The sequence below is a fragment of the Carassius carassius genome, chromosome 4 (genome assembly GCF_963082965.1).
Source record: "Carassius carassius chromosome 4, fCarCar2.1, whole genome shotgun sequence".
In the NCBI taxonomy this organism is placed as follows: domain Eukaryota; kingdom Metazoa; phylum Chordata; class Actinopteri; order Cypriniformes; family Cyprinidae; genus Carassius; species Carassius carassius.
The window spans coordinates 34,301,165-34,324,723 of record NC_081758.1 but is presented as its reverse complement, the minus strand read 5'-3'; the positions used below and the strand labels follow the sequence as shown (position 1 = coordinate 34,324,723).

Here is a 23,559-nt window from a genome sequence, read left to right as displayed (position 1 = left end):
AAATAAACTATGTGCAAGCAGTGTTGTGGTCAGTTAATTCATGGAATTACCAAAAAAGGTGATTAAAGCTGACTTAAACTGTGCATGCATATAATATTTTATATATATTATATACAGGAGATATATTTATATATATATATATATATATGTATGCACATGTCTATGAAATCAGACCAGCACTGTCTCACTTATCTAACACATCCTATTTAACTCATCAGTTCGTGTTTATTTGAGCACTTCTGTCAGTGAACGCCGTCTGCAAAACACTAAAATAAATATCAAAGAAATAATGCAGTTAAACAAGAAAGTAGCCTAAATAAGAAAGTTAAATACCCCCTATCTAACGGACGTGAGCGACGCAGCGTGACAAAATACTCATTATAATCAGTGATGCTACACGGATGCAGAACAACACGACATGATAAATCCCCGTCCGGTCTGTGATGTAGGCTACTGACACAGAGTTCATATGTCCTGTATAGACACTAGACAGACTAAACCTGTCGCAACGTGGTTGTGTTGCGTCCGGTTTACTTTTCCGCCACCAAGCAAGCTCAGTAACTAACTCTTCATCTGCACGCGCTCTCTTTGAAATAGGAATCATTGCCATATTTCTTGTTACCATCTTTTATTTATCGCTGTCTCGTTTTTATTTGGCCAGTTTGGAGAAAGCCTCACCAAACTTGACCAGCCAGCGTTTCTGATCACGAGAACTTGTGCAAACGCTGATGGGTGACATGAATGCAGATGACTCCAGATCGGTGATGTGGTATTTGCTTTCCCAACAAGATCCATCGCCCAACACTAAACTAATTTGATGAATGCATAAACTTTATTTTCCTGCGCTCAGATCTGCCAATCTAAAGGAAACACTGTGTTTGAGGTAATTTGTTAATTACCATAGATTTATAATTTGCAACTATTACAGTTATTACACTTTTATACAAAACTTTGTTTTATGCTTGCTATAGAGTTTGTGACGTCACGTGCACTACTGCCGGTGGCAGTAGACAACCGCGGTTGTCACGGCAACCGTCACAGCCCTGTAAATGACCCTCATTTTTGCACAATCACATTTTACTGATCTTTACAGTTTCCTTCAGTTTTGTTGAGCCATGCAATGTGATTTTATTTTGAGAAAGTGTTAAAGCAGTGACATTATGCTTTAAAATGTTCAAATTGTGATATTTCTTGAAATCACAATATCTTTGGCCAAATTGTGCAACCCTAATGTGGTTGAATTTTTTACTCAAACATTTTTTAATGTTTGAAACAGTATTTTCAATTTGTTTTCCCAACAAATCCATGTTCAGCTGAATAAAGTTAAGATAATAATGGATCTTTTTTCGTACTAATTCTTTTATCCCTATCTTTGTGATGTGGAACATTTCTCATGCATTATTTTTGCGACTCAATTCAGAATTCTGCTCCATCATCCTGCTGTGAATATATATTGTGTTGCTTGGCAGTGTATTCTCACAATTATCTTTTCCCATTCTGTAGTGCTCGGAGACTCCCATTGTTGCCTTTTCAGGGGACATGTTCATTCTAGTCAGTGTCTTGCTGAATAAGATTCTTCGACATATGCGCTGACAACAATGTCATGCCTTTCAGCTGGTGATTATGGCCAGATTATATGGTAAATTTTAGAGCTGAAACAACGAATCGATTTAATCGATTAAAATCGATTATTAAAATAGTTGTCAACTAATTTAGTCATCGATTCGTTGCTAAATAACTTTTATTTGCCGTAAGCGGCTCATTTCGTGCATATTTCAAATCTGCGGTGACCAAAGTGTGGCAGTAATGAGCCACCGGAGGTTTTACTCAGCCAGTACAACAGGAGAAGTAGCGAATAGCCAATAGCTGGCCTTGTTTTATGTCACGTGCTTCCCGAGCAGCGTCTCTGCAGCCATAGACATCATATGATGTCTATGTCTGCAGCATTCAGCGTGATGTGGGAGTACTTTACATTGAGCCTTTAAAAAAGAAGAGTAACCTGTAAACTCTGCACTACTGCACTGTTTAAGGGGACGTTCACATATCGCGTCTTTTGCGCGCTCAAGTTCGTTATTTCCAACACCGCACCGCATCGAGTTAAAAACATTTAAACTTTTCAGAATGCCGCAACCGCACCGCGGGTCATGTGACAAGAACTAACCAATCAGCTTCATCCTTTCCCGTAACAACGTTAAAAGCTCAGTCAAGATGAAAGGAACAGCTGATCATAGTTGTATATGGATTTCCATTTTGAAATAAACTTAGTAGCAGAGCTACTGCAAGCGATTTATTTGAGCTGCAAATCCATTTATCCTTTGCTGAAATTTCCGCGTCTTCAAGGAGAGAGCACGTCATGGTTGCTTAGCAAAGGCAGACGCCTCAGGGGCGCTTCTGTGCGAGCGCTTTGGAAAGAAGGAGAAAGCGGTGCGCCTAGCGTTTTCCACGCGTTTTTAGGCGCGATTTGTGAACGGCCCCTAAGACTTTCATTTGTGCAGATTCTCCAGTACAATATTGTTTGCAAATGTTTAGTCGTAAAAGCTGATAACATTGCTTTTTAACAGTTAACATTTAAAGCTTTACAAACATGTTCTGTGATCAGTTTGTCGTTTACCAGTTCAAAATTCAGTCGTGCAGCCTAATTATGACTGAATGAGAGAGGTAAATGTAGATATTTGAAATGCACTTTTTTTCTAAGTATTCACTGCTCTTTTTCACACAGCAGGTTTTTTGTGTGTGTCCTATTTTTTTTTTCTGGACAACCTTCTGATGGATTTTACTTTAAATTGTGAGTTCCATTCAGGTTTCATGCCATTGGCACTTTTTTTGAAGGATTGTTTACAATTTCACAGCAAAAGCTATAAAGCTGTTTCCCAGTAAATAATAAAATACAATGCACTGCAATTTTATTCTGTTTTATCCTTATTCTTCGTGAAAATATGTTCTGAAAGATTCCTTAATAAGCTTTGTTCAGGATGTTAAACTACTTTAGGAGCTCTAAGGACTGCCATGGTGAAAACATTATTTGAAATCTCCTTGTGAAATTTGCTAGAGTATGGGTCAGTGTTCTGATTGCAGAAGAGTTCGACAAAGGATTACTAACACAATAAAACAACTCCAGGTATATTTTTGATGAGGATATGACAGTGCAAAATGGTTAAAATCTCTTAAATCTATGCTGAATGATAAAGACCATTTATTAATAATTTACTTGGGGGAAAAATGGAAAAAACTATATAAATATAAGTACATAAACCGATTAATCGATTAATCGTAAAAATAATCGACAGATTAATCGATTATCAAAATAATCGTTAGTTGCAGCCCTAGTAAATTTATACAGAGGACTCTATTTGTATAAATGGATGTTTTATGGAATAATGTAACTGTCATAATGGCTGTTGGATGGTCAAGGCGGCTTTCTTATGACTCATGGGAGTGTCAAGACAGCTGTTGTGTGCTGTAGTGATACAGCATGTCACATTTTGTGCTTGTCAAAATGTGGGCTGCTGAATGATGAAGTCATTGTTAGCCTTTGTGAAACCGATCACATGTAGGTGATTCGGAATTAACATACATCTAATGCCAAGCGTACACTTCAAGACTGAAGCCCGGTGTGCAGTAAAATACTCTCTTGTTTTCTGTGATGTTGACGTGCACCGTTTAGTCAAGACCATTATAAGTGGTGTGTTTTTTCTTCATTTCAACAGACAACACAAGGTCAGTCCATCTTAAGTGGTCAAAAAATTGGAAAAATGGTCGCTTTGACATTTTTATTTTTTGAGTGAATACCCTCATTGTATTGGTATTTCAGAACTGTTGTTGTTTTTGTTGGTTTAATCACAGTGGCTGACTTTGGCCCACAGCAAATTTTGGTTATTCAAATATAATACGGAAGGTCCAAGCTTCTTGGAACCAAAACTGATCTAGAGCACATTTCAAGTACATGTATAAACATTTTCACATCTGACATCTAAATGTAACAATCAAAAACAACACTAATACATTAATACATTTCTCAGAATTACGTATTTTCACAAAGTCATACAGGACATGTAACGACTTGAAGTTGAACTATCCCTTTAATGCTTCAGTTTTATAGTGTGTGCACTTGGTTAAAGTAAACTAAAACCCTCTAAAATGATTTTAAGGAATCATTTGACAGGTTATCTGACTTCTGTGGTTTGTAGTGATTGTGATAGGCCTGTCTGCTAAAACAGACCTTCTACTGTAGCCTTTTTTGGCTAAAAATTATCGGTGGGATACAGTAACATATCGGAGGGCTCAGCTTTGAGTCTCAGCATCAACTGGGTACATTTTGTACTTAAAAGGCCAAATTTACTTCTACTTGGTGCTAACTTTTTTTCATTCTTTCCTACTGTGGTATTTCGCTGGTGTTGCTAGGCGATTCAGGAGTGTTGGTAAATACAGGCTGGATTTCACCATGTGTTACTTGGCAGTAAGTTCTCTGCTCTACTTTGACTACAGCCAGACTCCACCTTCAAACAGCCAACCGTTCATGTTCTATTACATGAACCTGCTGATTCAAATCTACACAAAATACCACGCCTCTCTCTCCATCCCTTTTGCTTTCACTCGCTTTTTCTCCACCTGGCCTGCAATATGACTGCCAAGAGCACTACGGTTGTGACCCCGTGCTAACCTCTGACACACCAGATGCTAGTGAGGAGTATCTCTGTATTGCCTTCACACGGAAGAGTTGTCGTGTGACGTTCCAGTGTGGCAGTGTGGCGTAAATACCAGCAGCTGGATAGCGGTGAGCAGATTGAACACAAGGTCAACACGTTTCATCTGGATTCACATGCCATGTCGGGTCTTCAGAGCAATGCAGATGTCAAATCAAGTGCAGCTCTGCTGTTTTATAAAGCAAATCCTATCTCCATGTGCACATATGAAAACCATGGAAGTGGCATGCAAGGCTGACAAAAAGGAAAGAGGAATCATTCCATTTGTAAGATTTGGTACTTGTGTTCCTAAACAAGCCATAATTCATCTATGCAATTACTGAAACAGTCCAGTAAATATGGCGTTACTGAGATGGGGTTACTTCTTTGTATTAATATTGTATAACATGACTTTTTCGGAACCTTTTCCAGTATTTCAGTACAATAAGTTAGCAAGTTGTGTGTGTGTGTGTGTGTGTGTGTGTATATATATATATATATATATATATATATATATATATATATATATATATATATAATTTTTTTTTTTTATATATATAATTTGCTGAAAATGTACTCACCCCCAGGCCATCTAAGATGTAACTGAGTTTGTATCTTTATGAGAACATATTCATGCATTACACCACTTTCTCACCAGTGAGTCCTCTGCAGTAAATGGGTGCCGTCAGAATGTGTTTCCAAAGGCACTATCACAATAATTCACAAGCAGTTCACAGGACACTAGTCCATCGTTTAACGTCTGGTGAAATGAAATGATGTGTGTTTGTAATAAACAAATTCTTTATTAATTTTTTTTAGCATTAATCTGCCACTTTTGTTAGCCATAATAATGCTTCCTCCAGTAAAATATTCTTTTTCTGTTGTCCTCTCACATTAAAATCCACCAACATATTTGTTTAAAGCCGTTTTGGAAAGTTTTCGCTTGTAAATGGTGCTTGATCTTGGTGCATATTTTCCTTTCAGAAGTCAACTTTTTTTGCTGAAGAAAGCAACATTATGGACATAAACACAGGTTGCGACACTGTTCAGTTAGACTGGATTTAGGTTTAACTTCTTGCTGTTCTGACCAAGTCAGATAATCTTATCTCTTTAATAGTTAGTGTTGAACATGATTGGTTAGGTTCACTCTATATAGCCCTTGGGCGTCGTTGGAATTTAAATGCATTTAAAAAAAACACCATTCTAGGCAGGATCTTTTTCCGGAGCAGTTTGTGTGAGGTTGTCCTTCTGGCACAGTAAGACCATCTGATTATCACTTTATATGGCATTATTCCCAGAGGAAATGACTATGAATCTAGTATAAGCTCTTCTCTCTTTACACATAATCTACACTGCAAGCATAGCAAGCGATGTTGGATGCTTGTGGTGATTTATAATAGTAGCTATATAGTTTTGCCGCTTGCTTCTGTAGTGGATTGAGAGGAAAACTGTGATTCACTTTGATGGAAGCTTTGATTTTATCTTGATTTTGAGGTGTGGCATACGATACATTTCACAATCATGAGTTATTGACTTACATGTGCTCTGAATTAAACCTTTCTGTTTGGAATGTATATTGCGCTTGTTTTATATCAGAGTGATGATGTACTGTAGTGATTGATTAAAACAGACAAAAGAATGCGAGCAGTGCCTCTGAATGCGTATGCGAGCATATTGTTGCTACAGGCGAGACTGAATGTTTGACAGAAGCTTTGCAGAGACTTGCAAAGGAAAAATGTTCTGTGCCAGGTGTGGTTATGCATGATGCCTTTTTTTTTCTTTCCCTTTTTATTTATTTTTTATTTATTTAATACTCCAGTCCACTTTTAGTTATTAATCTTTACTTTTTTTTCCTATTTTTATTGTTTTTTATTGTTTTTTTATATTTATTAATTTTTACTCTTGTAATTTTTTGTCCATCTCAGTTTGGATTACTAAAAACAGTAACCAAGAAGAGAAGCTGTGTAATCCTGGTGTTCTGTCTGTCTGATTTTCTCTACATCCGTACTTGCACAAAGATTGTTGAACCTAAAGCTGCTTTTTGAGAAGTTTGCTGTGAAGAGAAATCTCTGCTGCCCAAACAAACCTTTTCGGTTCCATTTGTGCTCCCTGACACATTGCCGTCCTTTCTGAACTCATGTTACCTTCAGGCGGTCAACCTCAGCAGCTTATGGGGAATGAGGCAATGAAAGGGGTGAGAATGAGGAAATCGCAGCAGTTGAGTTCGTTTGGACTGTGTGTGGTATTTAGAGCCTTCTACAGTAGTGCCCCTGTGCAAGGCCTTCTGACGTTCTGGAGGAAGTGTGAGATGTAGTTTCATGACCATATCTTCTGTATAAGGTAGCCACAGTCCTCAGTATGTCTGTTAATAAAATATTACAGAAATAAGTGTCCAACTGTTTGTGTTCCTTTATACATCATAATACATCTGCATGTTCTTTAGACAGAACTTGTTCTTGCATTGTCTAGCAAAATTGTTTAATGACTGGTTTATAAAGAAAATGAAAGTCACAATGCGTCTTTTTCCCTCTTGTCATTCTTGGCCGGTGTTAATGCTGCATTAAAATTTTTGACATGCAGCACAGCAGATTATTGTCCGTTTTAGTAATACTGGTCCTATCAGATGAAGGATTGACATGTAGAATACATATTGACAGATGTGTATTAGAAATGGTGTATGAGTTAAAATGTCTAGAAATGTCTCCTTTACCGTGGGCTATCGAAAAGATCCTGGTGTTTGGTGAGTGGAGTTAGACAAGAATTTCTAGCATGTGATTGGTGTAAAACCAGTGCTTTACACGGTGTTGTCAGGAAACAAAGGTCACATTTCTCCCTTAGTCAATCAGCCACACCCACCAAAAGGAAATGCTTCCTGACCTCATTCCCTCATGATGTTCCACAGGCCTCAGGGGACCCTGTCCTCTACAGTTTACTATTGACTGCTAATATAAAAAATATATAAAAAACAGAAGTCTGTTGTTTTCACCAGGAGGTCCAGTTATGACATTTTGATTAAACGTTATGAGTTAGAAATATTTGTAACAATTTAAACCTATAAATACATTAAACTTAAGCCCTATCCGGACGGGACTAGTTTTACAGGGGGTCGTTAGAGAAATCTGTGTTTCACAAGACGTACTTGATGATTTTAATCCCGTCCGAATCTGCCACGTCTGTGTTTTTCTCACACAACCTCTGTGATAATTCCATAGCAAATTTCCTACTGTTTTTCAGTAAACTCAGTGATCCTCTGAGAAAACTAATCCTGTCCGAATGCGAATGTCTGTGATTGCTGGCGATATTTTATTTCACAACGCGTTTCCTCATGTGTTTTGGCCAACGTGAATTACGTAGATGCTCTTACCGCGCGCATGTTTAATATATTTGCTTTCCGGCAAAGAAAGAATAATAATAATAATAATAATAAAAATTTAAAATAATAGAACCAAGAGCCAAATCACGTAAACTGTTAATACTGGCTATTGTAATATGAGCATCAGGTAAAGATGGGTTTAACCTACTACAAAAAAAAAAAAAAATTGTTAAATTAAAGAACCACTCAATAACTTGGTTTTGCTATACTAGACATTTTAGTATTTAGTATTTATTGTGTAATAATACTAATGGTAATCAATTAATCCGAATGACTATGCTATGCACGCATACTAGGGATGCACCGAATATTCGGCCACCGAAAATTTTCGGCCGAAAATGGCCAAAAAGTGCATTTTCGGTTTTCGGCCGAAACACTTTTATTACCGAAACAACACGGCCGAAATGTTATGATGACGCAAACAGAAACCGCGACCTGCACGTGCACCTGCATAGCGCAGACCACGAGCTCCCCGCGTCAATCACTTCACACCAGTGGGTCTTAATAGAGAACATTCTCTCTATTCTTATTCCTTTATTCGCAGCACTAAAGCGTCTCCTAACAAAGAGATTGAGACGGACCACGAAGTGAAAACAAAGAAAAGTACAGTCTTATAGAGTCTGTTAGCACACGTCTCACTGAGATCTTTTCGGATCCTCCGCACTTCATCGCGAATGTGCTTGATCCGCGTTATAAAGACCATTACTTGGACGCGGAAATATGGCAGAGCACACGAGAAATGCTCCAGGCCGCGCTGGATGCGGAGAACCCGCGTGGAGACGGAGAAGCGCCAAGCGCAGGAGACTGAGATCAGAGCGCAAAAAAAAAAAAGACTCGTCTCTGCATATATAATACACACACATATACATGCATAATATCAGATTGTAGCCATATTTCTGCTAGATTTTTTGCTAGATTTCTGCTTTAATTTGATAAAAATGTTTATTTATGCCCTGGCCCTATTTAAATACACTCTCTCAAATATTTCTCAAATGTCAGGCAGATGACAAGCTCAACTGCTCAACAGCTAGATGGTTATCTGTCTGAAGTCCCCATCCCCAGAAGTGATAACAGTCTTGCCTACTGGAGAAGTAATGCACTTTCTAGTACTACAGAGAAAAATTTCAAATGCTCTTCACCTAAATGCACTTTTTATGAGAGAACAGTTAATTTTAAAACCTTTCTGCAGGCCAGTAGGCCTGTACATTATTATTTAATATACAGATGAGTGGGATTAAATTTTAGTTTGAATTTTATTTTATACTGTGCATTGTTGCAATGTGCTTAATAAATATTTGCATAATTTGTAATTATGCATTTTTATGTTTTTTTATAATTTATGTAATTGTAATTATCTTTGAAACTTTAATATTAATTTATGCAATTGCAATGTTTTAATTTTAGTAAAGTTAGTACACGGTCATAGCAATAAATGCAATGGTACTAATAATTGGGATAATTTCTTTCGGTGTTTCGGTTTCGGTTTTCGGCCTTGGTTTTCTCTTTTTCGGTTTTCGGTTTCGGCCAAGAATTTTCATTTCGGTGCATCCCTAACGCATACAGAGCGCGTGATCTCTGTGACGCCCAGATGTACAAAACCGACCCTCCCACCTATGTAATAAACACGGAGATGTTTCATGTACCCGAATTGGTAAATGAAAATCGCAGACGTCAGGTGGTAAGAATCGAAACTCAAATCTGACTCAGTCCCGTCAGAATGGGGCTATATAAATGAAATAATGCTGTGATCAGTATATCCATGCATTTTAGAGATACTATTATATATAAAACATTATTTTATAGTTTTTATTTTTAATTTCAGTTTGTTACTTTAGTCATTTAATTTAATTTAACAAAATTAAATGAGTAACTCCCCTAATGTAATAATTTTTTTATGGTTTTCCTTAAAATTAATAACCTTGATTTTCAGATCCTGCAACTGGCTCTTTCAGGTCATACCCCTTGTTAGTCGAAAAGGTTGTTTGACTGTTTTGGAACTGACATGAGTCGAAATACCACTACTGTTTGTCAATTAGTCTATCTGTTCATGCTAATAATCTTATGGCCAAACATTGACAGTATGTATCAGTCTATACTACTGTATTTACTATTACAATCAAGTGCAGAGTCTCCCTTGCAAGAACCCTTGCCAAAGCGTTTTGCACCAGCCCAGATTTTTGTGAAGCTATATAATTGATATGCAGGTCTCAATGTGCTTATCTGGGTGTGAACAACATTACAGACTTAAGTACATTGTTTCTCGACCCGAGCAATTTCTTGTCTATTGACTCGATCCAAGCCTTGTGTTTCTACTGTTTTAGTTGGGCCTTAGTTGTTTTCATTAGGAAAATGACATGAAGACAGAATGTTCTTGCAATTCAGGTTTGTTTTAGAACCCGACGCAAGACAAGCCGAAACAGATAGCATAGAAACCAGTGTGATGTGTTGACGATGATATGGAGTTTGCTGTGTGAAATAGAGTAATGTGCTCTGAGTGGGGATTTATTCTGGGGTGGTGTTGGCGCAGTGGATAAGACACACGCCTTTGGTGTGAGAGATCCGGGTTCGAATCCACTGTGAGACACCAATGTGTCCCTGAGCAAGACACCCAACCCCAAGTTGCTCCAGAGGCGTGTGACCTCTGACATATGTAGCCATTGTAAGTCGCTTTGGATAAAAGCGTCAGCTAAATGAATAAATGTAAATGTAAATTCTGGTTCTTTTCCACATTTGCGATAGTGAACCCATCTGGTTCTGTCAAATCGAGCTTGTCCCACTTTGAACTCAAAGTCTTTGAGATGGATTTCATCATTGTTCTTTGTGCCAAACACTTTGAAACCATGTAGTTTTAGCAGTTAATCATGTCATATTGAAATGCCACTGTTCTGCTCAGGTAATTTATTGACTTTTAGTGCAACCGTTTCAGCACTTCTCATGTTTTACGATTGTATTCAAACTAGCTTGTGGATTAAGACACTCTTTAAACACTGTAAAACTGCTATTTACACTGAGATGTGTGTTGTAATATCAACGGATGACAGATAGCAGTGTAGATCTACTTAAATGTTAATCTTTTTGCAGATCTACTTAACAATGCTAATATGAATGCATGGGATTTCAACCCTTTCTGATGGTGTTTCCTGGACATGGCTCATATCTGTTCAGTGAAAGCACAGCGTTCAGGCCATGTGATTGCTTCATTCATCGTTCTCGTCCTGTTCTTCTCTACAGATATGTTCAAACGGGTTGTACGACAGAGTAAGTTCCGGCATGTGTTTGGCCAGGCGGTGAAGAACGACCAGTGCTATGACGACATCAGGGTGTCCCGGGTCACGTGGGATAGCTCTTTCTGTGCGGTCAACCCCAAATTTGTTGCCATAATTGTGGAAGCCAGCGGAGGAGGTGCGTTCATGGTTTTGCCTCTGCAAAAGGTGAGAGATCTGTAAAATTACACTGTGTTTATGTGGAATTCTTGCTATATATCCATTGCTTCTTATATTTGTTTGTTTTAAATAGTTAGTCAAATTCTGGTTTGGAAGGATTAAAAAATTATGTTGACCAAACTAGTGGAGACGACCCTCTACACACCTTGGCTATATATATATATATATATAATAGTTAATTCTACTACTATACTAACATTATACAATGTGCTAAGTATTAATGAGCTGCTGGGTTCATAAATATGAATCACATTGTCAGCGTTTGCTCTAACTGATGTGATGAAATCAAAACAGGGACAGTAATAGATGAGCACCAGCCAATGAGAATGATGTCTGCGCATTAGTTCCACCCACTACCGGAGAAACCGCCATATCATCTGCTTGTTCTTAAAAGCTGAAGAATTCTAAATGAACTCCTTTATTTTGATAGGAAAGTGCAACAGAGAATATATTTTACATGTTGCGGTCGATACAGCTTGGTATGCAAGACTCCCCCTCTATCTTTTCAAATACATTCAAATACATTGTGAATATGAAAATTTTAGATTTTACGTCGAATGAGAGGCCCAATGTTGGTTTGTTTCATTTTAGCCTAAATGAATTCGTTTTGGCTTTTTGTTTGTTGCTATAACTTCTTGTAGTCTATTTTTTTATTCTTGTTCTTTTTTAAATGGGCTACTGTTAATTAAAGGGTTTGTTGTAGTGTTGTCAAGATACCAAAATTATCGTTTTGATACCGATACCTAGTCAAGGATTGCGATTTCGATACTTTTTCCATACTTTTCCTGAAAGGGGAAAATACACTCTCAAATATCATTGCTGTTCTTTATTTTAAAACCGGGACAACATTCTAATCATATAACACACTAATTAATGAACATATGAACAGCATATATGTTAAACATTTGAACAAAATATGAAATATCAAAATATAAAAAATAAATTAGAGCAATGACATTCAAGAATAAATTTAGCTGCATTATCTCAGTTATCATAAGAAACATAAGAGTAATAAATTTATCTTGATTCTGAACTTTGAATAAAAATATGAACAGCGATTTATATTAAACAATGTTTCTGAAAATTAAATGTCAAAAGATAAATAATATCAATATAATTTAGCAGCAATATCTCAGATATTGTAACTTATTCTGTCAGTTGTGCAACCTTTTCTTTCAGAGGAGAAAACTCAGCCAGTGAGCTTTAATGAGGGTCATATTTAGTGAGCGTCATCTTTTTCTACAGTTGTGGACCGGCAGCCACAGTATCACTCGTGCTCGCATATGCAGCTTTGTGATGCGCGGGTCGGGTTTTTTTCCAACCCGCGGGTCCCGCTTTTATGAAATTATCTGGCCCGCCCCAGCCCGCAAATAAAGTAAATTTCTTTACCCACCGCGTCCCGTGCATCGGGAACATCACGGAAGATACGTTGCTACTTCGACCTTTGTATTGTAACCTTATCAAAGAACCTAATAAAATATGAAAATATATATTCCAAATATTTAATATAGGCTATGTGAAATTGCACTAGTGATCGTTCGTCCGTGAACGAATCTTTTAGGTGAATGAATCGTTCTCGTTCAGGTAACCCACTGACTTATATTTCTTGTTTACTGAAGTTCCTCCCTCCACAGCAGTGCGCGAGCTCGGCACTATTAGCAGCGCATGCGCAGCTCGTGAACAGCTCTGTGAACTGTTTCATCCTGTCAAAGAGTTACTCAAGATGTGACTGAGCATGTGATTTTTTTTTTAATGTAGTGAACGAATCCGCCCTTCACTGAACGAGATCGAGAGGTCTTCTCATTCGTGAATGAGTTGAATGAACTGATACATCTCGTTTATGAACGAAATGAATGAGTAATACAGGGTCAGTGAGCCAAGCATGTAAATCTCGATCAGCAATCAGCAGATACAAAGCGCAGTTATAGGTGCTGTGCAGATACGCTCGTTTTCATATTTAGCATACAGAACATAACTCCACGTTTAATCCCTGATTAATGTGAATATTATATATGTACTGCTGACTAAACAATTGAAATGTTAATTATGCAAGAAAACCTCATGCTTTGTTCATCTGAACAACTTATTTAAACTGTTTAATGCGATTATGCACACATTTTAGTAAAGCCAAATCAGTTTAGTAAATCCACTAATGCAGCCATCTCGCTGTAGTGCTTTTTTGCTGCCTGCATGAGGAGAAAACACACAGCCGTCCATAGGGAGGCACTGGAAGCGTGAGTTGCACACACCAACATGAAATACGTCTCCTACAAATCTGGAACGCAGTCATTCTTTGAAGCATCAATACTAATAAATTTAGGAATAATGACGTTTTTAATTTCCGAGAATCGCGATACTTTTGAAGTATCGGTGCACCGTGCAACACTAGTTTGTTGTGGAGTGAGGGGAACTAAAATAGCATAGCTATGTTTACAATGTTCATGTTCGTAAACATTTCGTGTCTGCATTAGGCCTATTTCTGAACTTATTAATAGGCTACTGTTAAAATAAGCTATGCTGCACGTTTAAAGAAGAAAAAAAGTTTTTTTTAGAGAGAAAAAAAAAACATGTTTTTTTTCTTTAAACGTGCAGCATAGCCTATTTTAACAGTGCAGCAAACCTTTTTGATAATTTTTTGATAAATTACTGAAAATAAATCGATGAGTTTTTAAACATTTTAACTGATTGTATTAATCGTACAAAATTCTTAATGGTCGGTTAACGGTTAACCGGTTAAATTTAACATCCCTATACGGTATGTCAAATACAGGTACACTGCACATTTATTGAGCTGAACTGAAAAAGTACAGATCACTTGATGGAGAGCAAAACTCTCAAGCGCTCCGAGTTCAGCAAGTGAAAATGTATCTGTGCTAAACTTGTAATTGGCATACAAACTGTTGAGTAAGATCTAAGAATTTATTAGCAATGGCTAATGTTAGACATTTAGTAGCCCAGAGTGAAGATTTAGTTGCATATGCGAGTGATTTACTTGCAATGTAGAGGGTTGATTCATCTGATTCATTCATTCAACTGATTCATTCAGTTTTGGTGATTTGGTTCTTACTAATTCATTTGAGGGAGCTTATCAGCAAATAACAACTTTTTCAGACTCTTTTTCACACAAAGAAGTCTTACACCTACAAGAAGCTGAGGAAAGATTATTTTACTGTGGACAAGAAGCCAAGCCATGAAATGAATTTGCAGGCTGTTTCTGCATCTTCACTGCACCCTCCACTTAAGTGGGCTTTAACTGCAGCTTTGTCATGCTTTTGGTCTTTTTCCATGTTTGAATGTATACACAATGACAACCTTGCGTCTCTACAAATGGAGGTGATGATGGCAGGTATGATTCATCAGATGTCTGCCTTGATCCGTTTGTGTCAGAGCTGTTAAGAGAGGAGAATATTCTGCCAGAAGTCTTTGAAATTTTGGGTAGCATGCTATGGCCACGTCGTGCGAAACATGCTTGCTCTACTCCACTAAGAAAACATGTTAGATGTTTAAAATCACACATCATCCAGGCTGAATATATATATATATATATATAGAGTTGCAGTGAAATTTCGGCAACTGAAAATATTAAGCAGAAACAGTCAAAATATTTTTTTTTTCTTTTTTTTTTCATTTGAGTGTTATTAAAATTGATTGATCAATTGATTGTTAAATTTAAGTTATTTACAGTGTTGATTTTCAAAAAATTTGAAATTGTTTCTGTAAAAATTTTGGTGCATCGCTACCAGAATGACAATAATCAACACTGCTGTGACACAGTATTGGCATTTCCACCTCTGACTAAGCTGTTTAACTCCGTTATTTGTTACCCAATGATGTAAGGAGATCTTTTTTCCTAATGGTTTTCTGAGTACAGGTGTGATGATAAAAGTCAAATTTGTGAGTTTAATCTGCAGCGCACTGTCATTTGATACGTGTGACGAAGATCTCGGGCCTGTAAGGATTTTGTTACCTCTGAGCTTAATTCACTCCTCTCTTTAACCTTCTGTCATGGGACTGCCGTCTGCTTGTGTTACAAAGGTAGAGATTTGCTTCATCTGAATGGAGTGTGTGTGTCAGCTTGTCTGCTATGTACATGGTTTAGTGGTTTAGCATTCATGGGTTTAGTGAGTCTGCATGTTTGTGCATGTTGAAGTCTGTGGTTCATTCTCAGATTTTTCCAGCTCATTTGAAGAAGTTGCAAAGACAGCAACGGAAATACCACATTCAAGACCCAGAAAGGTAGTAAGGCCATCATTAAAATAGTCCATGTGACATCAGTGGTTCAACCTTTAATTTTTCAAAGCTACTTTATTCAGTCTTTGACACGTGTTAACGAGAGTACCACGATGCGTGTGTGTGCATTCCTCTGCTTGCAAACAAGGCCCAGAGCATGCAGGGTTTACATCAGGATGCCGGCTCTGGATTTGGTTACCAATGACTTCCATTTTATGGACAAAAGAAATTTCTCTAAATATCTTCTATGTTGACCATAAAATAGATGAGTAAATGATCACATGGTTGGGTGAACTATTCCTTTTAATACTTAGTTATGAGTTTTGCATTTTGTAGGTGGCCATATGTAGAGCATTACTACAATCTGATGATGTCATTTGGTACATCATAGATTACTGTGGTAAAACTGGTGCAATTTAGCTCGACAACTCAAAGCAGTGGTGTTGACAAGCGGGAACATTTCTGTAATTAGAGAGCGCTCAGACACGACTGTGACATCCAGACCTCTCCATGCTCTCCCCTGGATCCCGAAGCCTGTCATCAGCGTCACACACAAACACGTGCACCCGCTCGTAAATGATGACACAGTCAAACGCTCAGCTGGCTGGCCAGACGAGCTCAGCCTACTGAGTAGTTACAAATGACTCTTAAGCTGTTTATATTATTGGTTTTATTGTCAGTTCTTCATAAAGCTGAGGTTTCTGGTCATTTTAAAAAGTGATGGATTATTCAAGTATAAATCCTTTGTCATTCCAAACCTAATGTTCAGAAGCGTGAGGCAGTTGCGAGAGGAATTTTTTAATCTGTGAATATAAATCAATTTTTTTCCTCATATTCTCACTGTTGTTTTTTCTCTGAGCAGATTGCTAGATCCATCTGTCCGTTCCTTTGACGTAGAACAAAAATGAGCTGGGATTAAACATTTTTGCTGTGACTTTCTAGGTTTTGTGAAAGAATCTGTATGTCACTGCTTTTATGTTCTACAGATTTACATAGTTTTGTTTAAATATTGCATTTTTAGACAAGTTCAGAGCTTCACACTTGCAGTATGTGAAATCGGTAGGTTTTGTGAGTTGGAACAATTTGTCATAAGCTTTTATAAGGTTTCTTTACATTTAGCCTTCAAATGAAACCTAGCATCACACTTTTCACTTCAGTTTATGCGCACCATGTCTTTTTTTGGTTCTTTGTGTCTGTTATGTCCTGTCTGCTTTCCTTCTGTTTCATCTAATGCTTTGCACCTCTCCCTTAGTATCTGCTCTGATTCAGTATAGCAGTGCATCCGTCTATGGACCGTTTTCCCAGGCCACCCCATTCCCAGAACCCCCTGCAATCAGACAGCTGGCTCTGGGGGAGCTATTGTCCCGGTGCGTATGCCAGGTTCTGCACAGCTCTTTGTTTCCCTTCTCAAATCAGTATGGAAACTCCTCATCCTCACTTGATTCCCCCAAATCCTCACACCCATGCGTCTGTCTATTGTTTCCCAACAGGCAGCAATGGTAGCTGTATGGTAGTGTTCGAAGATCTTGAAGTGTAGGTTGCCAGTGTTGTATAAAAGCTGATGGGGTTTTACTATGCTTTTCTTAATTCATAATTTGCTCAACCTCATGTCATTCTGAACCTGTTTGATTGACTTTATTCTGTGGAACAGAAGATATTTTGTCTTAATGCTCTAAAGTCATACAGGTTTGGAATAACATGAGGGTGAGGAAATAAGGACAGAATTTTCTTTTTTTTTGGTGAACTATCCTGATGAGGGTAGTGATAGACTTGTATCAGCAGGCCCTGGGACATAATAAGGGTGGGTTGGCATTTAGTTGGCCTGTATTTGTCACAACACTGGGACAGCATTCCTGTAGTTCTCCTCAATTGTATTTATTTATTTTGACATCCGCATCGGTCGAAATAAGTAATTTCGTTGTACGTGCTCATGTCATGTCATATGTCGTGTTTTTTTTTTATTCAATAATAGTAATTAAAACTATTAATTTTAGTTTGTAGTGTTTCATTTTCAATTTATTCGTGAAATCTTATTTATTCTAAATGATATAGAATTTTAATGCTCGCCATTTTGTTGTTTTTAGCCAGAAAATTAATTAATTGATTAATTACTTTTATTGCTTTGAACTGTGCTGTGAACTGTGCTTTTTTGTATTTATTTAAAAATGTTAATTTAACCTTCTAAATGTTATGCACATATTGTATAAATGTATTTAAAAAAAGATTTATTCTAAATAACATAGAATTTTTAAACTTCATTTTGTTTTTGTTGTTTGCCAAAACTTCATTGTATTTGTAAAATTTTAGATTGGATGTGGATTTTTTTTTTTTTTTTGCAGTTGTTTGCAAATAATTTCAGTTAAATAGTTATCAATTAAGTGATCATTTAACTCTTAATTTTGTGGAAATACCATTTGTTGTCACTCAGATTTGTTATACATAAATAGACAGAGATAGATATTGCGTGCTTTCACTGTGCTTGTTTTAGACACCTTTTTTAAATGTATTTAATACTTGTTCGACTGAGCTGCCTTCCATCTTAATCTGAACATGGCATGTCATGGTGAGATGCCCCACTCTTCAGTGAAGACATTTGTATGTGTATTAACTGACTCGAGGAGCAGTGACGTCCCGTGAGGCTGGGGGGAGTTTCAGTTGGGCTGTGGTTGGATTCTTTGTGTGGGAGGCAGAGCAGAATGAATCACACTCTCATTGTCTCTCCCTCTCAAGAAACCATCAGGTGTCTAACTAATCACATGTTGTCTGTCTTTCTCTCCACACCATCCCCCTTCACATAGCTTTATTAACATATGAAGGAAGCAGTGGGAAATGGATAGCTTTAGCCTTCCGCAGAGCTTGCATTTTCATGCTTTCCATTCGCACTGACCACGGTGACTAATTTTCATCCCTTCTGCCTGACCACCTCTAATATTTAGTTTATAGCACAAAATATTAACCATTCCACAGGAACTGCCCGTTTACGCTTATGCTACCAGTTTGTTATAATATTGGCGACTATTTCCCTTTAGAGCTCAAATCCTGAAGTAGCGGGGAACCAGACTTCTAGAGAATGTATTATTTAGTGAAAAAGTTTTGACTTTTAATCTTACTACATGATCATTTGAGTCAGTATTCTGCAGTTGATGTTTTCAGTTCAACATCTGTTGGGTAATATTGAATATAACATATAATCATTTCCAGTTTAAAACAATGACGTTGTGAAGCCTTGCATTGGAAGCAAACGTGTGATAAGACTAAAGCATTATACATATGTACATGAGATGAGATGACATAAAAGATAAAATGGCTTGTCTTTCCTGTCATGACCATGTAAAGCTGGTAATCCCTGTAATTTTGGCATGATATGCGAGATAAATGCTGATGATGGAGTTTAACCTGTATTGAATGTATACTACAGTGATTTAAGGATATGTAGGCCTTTTGTTAAGAGGTTTTGGCAATGGGACATGAATGCGTTTACTGAATTCAATTAAGTGATTGTTTTTAAGTTTATGGAATTTTACATTTTTGAAATAGAAAAATCTGTAATTTATCTCAAAACACTAGGCTAAATCAAAAATGACAGTAAAGACATTTACAGTGCTGTTACTTTGATCTTTCTATTCATCAAAGAACCCTGAAACCAAGTACCACCGTTTCCAGAAAATGAAATGTTACTTGAGTAGCAAATCAGCATATTACAATGATTTCTGAAGAAATCATATATATATATATATTGAACAATGTAGTATATGAATCCATTGTGATATGCAATTAATGTAATGTTTCACAAAGTCAACTCACCTTTATTACTATAGTGCTTTATTCAATACCGATTGTGTCAAAGCAGCTCTAAAAGACTTAATAAAGACAGTCTTTATTCACCTCTAGTCAGTTTAATGTTGGTTCAGTTCAGATAGGGCTGCCCGATAAATCATATTTTAATAGTGATCATGATTTCTACTTCTCACAATTTATTAAGCATAATTGTCTGTGATATTTGCGCGCTTATTCTGAAATGTGCTTTTCTATTAAATCCATACATTTTCTGCCCAGTGGTTTACTTAATCTTCCCAAACATGCAAAAATGAGCACTCTCTCTCTGCATTATGGAAAAAACATATAGGCAACCATGCAAGTTGAAGTTTAAGCAATCTCTATTGAGATACTCTGCACAAATAATAGTGTAATACAACTTATTGGTTATCTTTCATTTGCATTTTTCAACCATGCAAGTTGATTTGTGCTTACATGAAAGTGCAAGAATTATGATTGAATATTTTTTTATTAATGACCGAAAGATTATTTCATTTTTGAGCACATTAATTGTGATTTAACCATGTAACCATTATTGTGCAGCTCTCGAAGTATCAATGTGAAGTTCATCAATTTTGAAAAATTAAAAAAAAAAAGATAAGCACTTTTTGCATGACATTTACACAGATTTAAATCAGAACAAACCGTTATCACGTATGAAATATGTTTGGATAAACAATGAGGAAACGGGGAAAAAATCTTTGTTGCACATGCAGGAAAATTAAGGAAAAAAAATGTTTCTGAAAAGTTTAAAGTAAACTGGTTACAAAGAATTGATATTAATGAAATTAAATCTATATTACAGCCCTAGTTTCATATCATCAGTCACCTGAGGCTGTTCATTTGCTGCTTTATGTATTGTTTTAGTATCATATTGAAGCTAAAATATTTAGTATTGATCCAACCGTATGTTGAACATTTGTTGAGATCTCAGCCACTGAACTGGCCATTTGATTCCTGCTGTCACTTCATGGAAAAGCGGGAAAACAGGAGAACCAGAACACCACAGATGAGAAGAGAGAAACATGAAAAAGGGGCACACAGGAAGGAAGTGAAAGTTCAGGCTCTCTATCTCAAAGTCTACCTCCATATATCCTGTGCTGCCACATGGGCAGATGTAACTTAACGTGTGTGTGTGTGTGTGTGGTCATGGACGTATCATTCTGATTCCCAGTCTGTATCCCAGGAGCCCCCTACTGTTCCTGCTGCACTGACTGAGCCCTTGCGGCTGCTGGCTGCAGATTTTACCATATATGGTCATCCTCAGCTCCCTGCCTGTCAGCCTTCCAGACCCATTTCCTCTTTTCTTTCCATAGGCTGAAGCACAGTGCTCACACCCAATAGATTCTTTGATAGGAGCATAGAAGAAAATCGGGGCGGTGTGAAGGGAATTTTTTGGTTGATGTTTCCATTATGGTCCATTGTGGTCATTAGGAGATTTATTTTGTTATTATTTATAAAAATATAAATATTTATGACATTACAAATATCATATAATTAAATACATGTTTATTATTGTTATTATTATTTATTTAACTTCCCTCTATTTTTTTTTAGGTTGTTCATCCAGAATATCTATATATTTTTTAATAATGCATTTCTTCTGTCCTTTACAGAATTTGACATATGAAACGCTTGTTTTATTTTAGACTTTTTCTATAAATCAAGATGGCAAAAGTCAGTCACTTTGTGATTTAATTCTTTTATTTATATATATATATATATATATATATATATATATATATATATATATATATATATATATATATATATATATATATATATATAAATATAATACAATAAAAATATAATACAATAAACTAGATATCATAATAATAATTATATATAAACTATATGTAAACTGTTTTTTAAAAAACTGTTTGAGTGTTAAATCGCAGGATCTCTCTTATCTGGTGATCTTTCTACCTAATTTCTTTATTCTATCCTCCTCCATTTAGGTCATCTGTATTAGCCTACTGCATACACCTGCTAGCCCTGAGCAGCTCTCATTCTGCCACACAGGTGGCTCCGCCCTCTCAGTCCTGATTGGCTGTATGTGTGGCTGATGTAAAATGACATGTCGTCTGGTTGGACAGCTGCTGGGGTGCTTCAGTCAGGTCAGCTGTAGTCTACAGCCTCTGGGTCCTCTTGGGCTTGCAGAGGAAATGGAGATTTCCATGCTGACTAGATAAGACAGACATGCTTCAGCTACTGCAGAAAGCGGCTCTGCATCTAATACTTTCTGTTGGTGTACCATCAACAGTGTGTACCATCTTTCTGTCTCTTTCATTTCCTTCTTTCCATCTCTCTCTCTCTCTCGCTCTCTGACTTGGTTTTGTTGTGGTGAGGAATCTTGTTTTAAATGTGTTTTATTGATTGTATAGGTGAAGGCAGATCTGTGTTTCTTGAGGTGAGGGATCTGCAGTAATGCTGCTACTGTTGCTATGCAACAGGTTAGACTAACTGCACTGCAGCGGTTGTTTTGGATGGCTCTGGTTTTAGTAAGCTATAATTAATTCACATAAATATTCATGATATAAGTTTAGCATAATGCATGCTGGATTAATCTCAGACTTTTTTTCACCATAAGATCAGCCAATTAAAACATTACAAAAATAAAAAAACATCTTCCTGTATCTGCTGTAACTTGTTTGTATTTCTTATGAGTAGGCACTCTATAAATGTCTGTGAAAAGGCTTTCTTTACTTGGCTTTCAAAAGATCTAGAATCATGTAATCACTCTATAGCTGTGTTTCTTTCTTTTTACAAGTTATTCATCCTTGTGATCACAATCCTGCATATATAAGCACATAGACACGTTTTATATACTCTCTCTGAATATGTTAATAAATAATAAAGCAAGCCGATCTAGAATCCATAAGCCGATGATCACTGATGACCTTCTGCTCTAATGTTAGTGATCCATAAATCCAAATGCCAGTAATTTTACTAAATCAATATAGCTGCTAATGTGTGCATCATCCTGATCTTCCTCTTTTAGAGGCTTTGAGTTACAGGAGGGTTCTCTTGAGAGAGCTAGTGCCCTTATATCAAAGGTTCTGTAATCAGCTGTAAATCTCTACACGCGCATGATTTTACGTGGAGCAGCCAGTGGTGGACAGTAATGGAGTAGCTTTACTTCGTTACTGTACTTAAGTACATTTTTCAAGTATCTGTAGTTTCCTGGAGTAGTTTTATTTTGAGTAGCTCTTACTTCACTACATTCCAAAGCATAAGATGTACTTTTTACTTCACTACATTTCATAAAACATATTGTTACTCCTTATAATAATATCACATGCTCCGACACGCAGAAGCTGTGTCTGATTCAAGAATGATCTGATTCTTTTTCATTGAACCTTTTAAATCAGTGCACAAATCGCACCAAACGATTCATTCAGAAATTAGAATGATCCGATTGCAGCTGTTCTCGAGTCGACAACTCACTGATTCAAATGAACCGTTTAGTGCGAGTCTCCAGTGAACTGAATTCACAAGTAAGAACCGGGAGATCTTGTGAGCGCGTGCGCGACTGATGCTGCTAAAAGTAAGTTACTAATGCCGAATTTTAGGATTAATTATTGTAACTGAAAATCATATTTAGGTCAAAACTGTCAGTTGTTTGTGAACTAAATCCGCTGTAAAGGGTGATCTATTTAAAGGTCCCATGACATGAAAATTTCACTTTCTGAGGTTTTTTAACATTAATATGACTTCCCCCAGCATGTATGTGGTCCCCAAGTTTCTAAAAATTTTAATCGGTGTAAATCGAGATTTTACTATCTTTCTCTGCCTTTGAGAAAATGGAAGCTCAAACGGTCTGATCTGGAATATCCTCTTTGTGACGTTGTAAAGAGAAATGTTACCTCCCCTTTCTCTGCTTTGTCCGCCCAAATATTTACATATAATTCAGTCGCAATGTCAGCACAGGCGTTACAAACAGACTTTTATGATATGGATTCGACAGCACTGGCACAAACAGTGAGTAACCCTGTTCATTAATGCCTGATCTGTG

The 23,559-nt window shown here is 36.9% G+C and overlaps 1 protein-coding gene across 2 annotated transcripts in view; it reads left to right on the top strand.

The window, feature by feature from the left end:
• LOC132139895 (coronin-1C-A-like) overlaps positions 1-23,559 on the top strand; it is a 52,947-nt gene that overhangs the window by 16,654 nt on the left and 12,734 nt on the right. For both annotated transcript variants that reach the window (XM_059548587.1, XM_059548586.1), the window contains one exon: positions 11,287-11,486. In XM_059548587.1, the coding sequence (XP_059404570.1) occupies positions 11,289-11,486 (198 nt within the window). In that variant the 5' untranslated portion in view covers positions 11,287-11,288. The remainder of the gene's footprint in view (positions 1-11,286; positions 11,487-23,559) is intronic.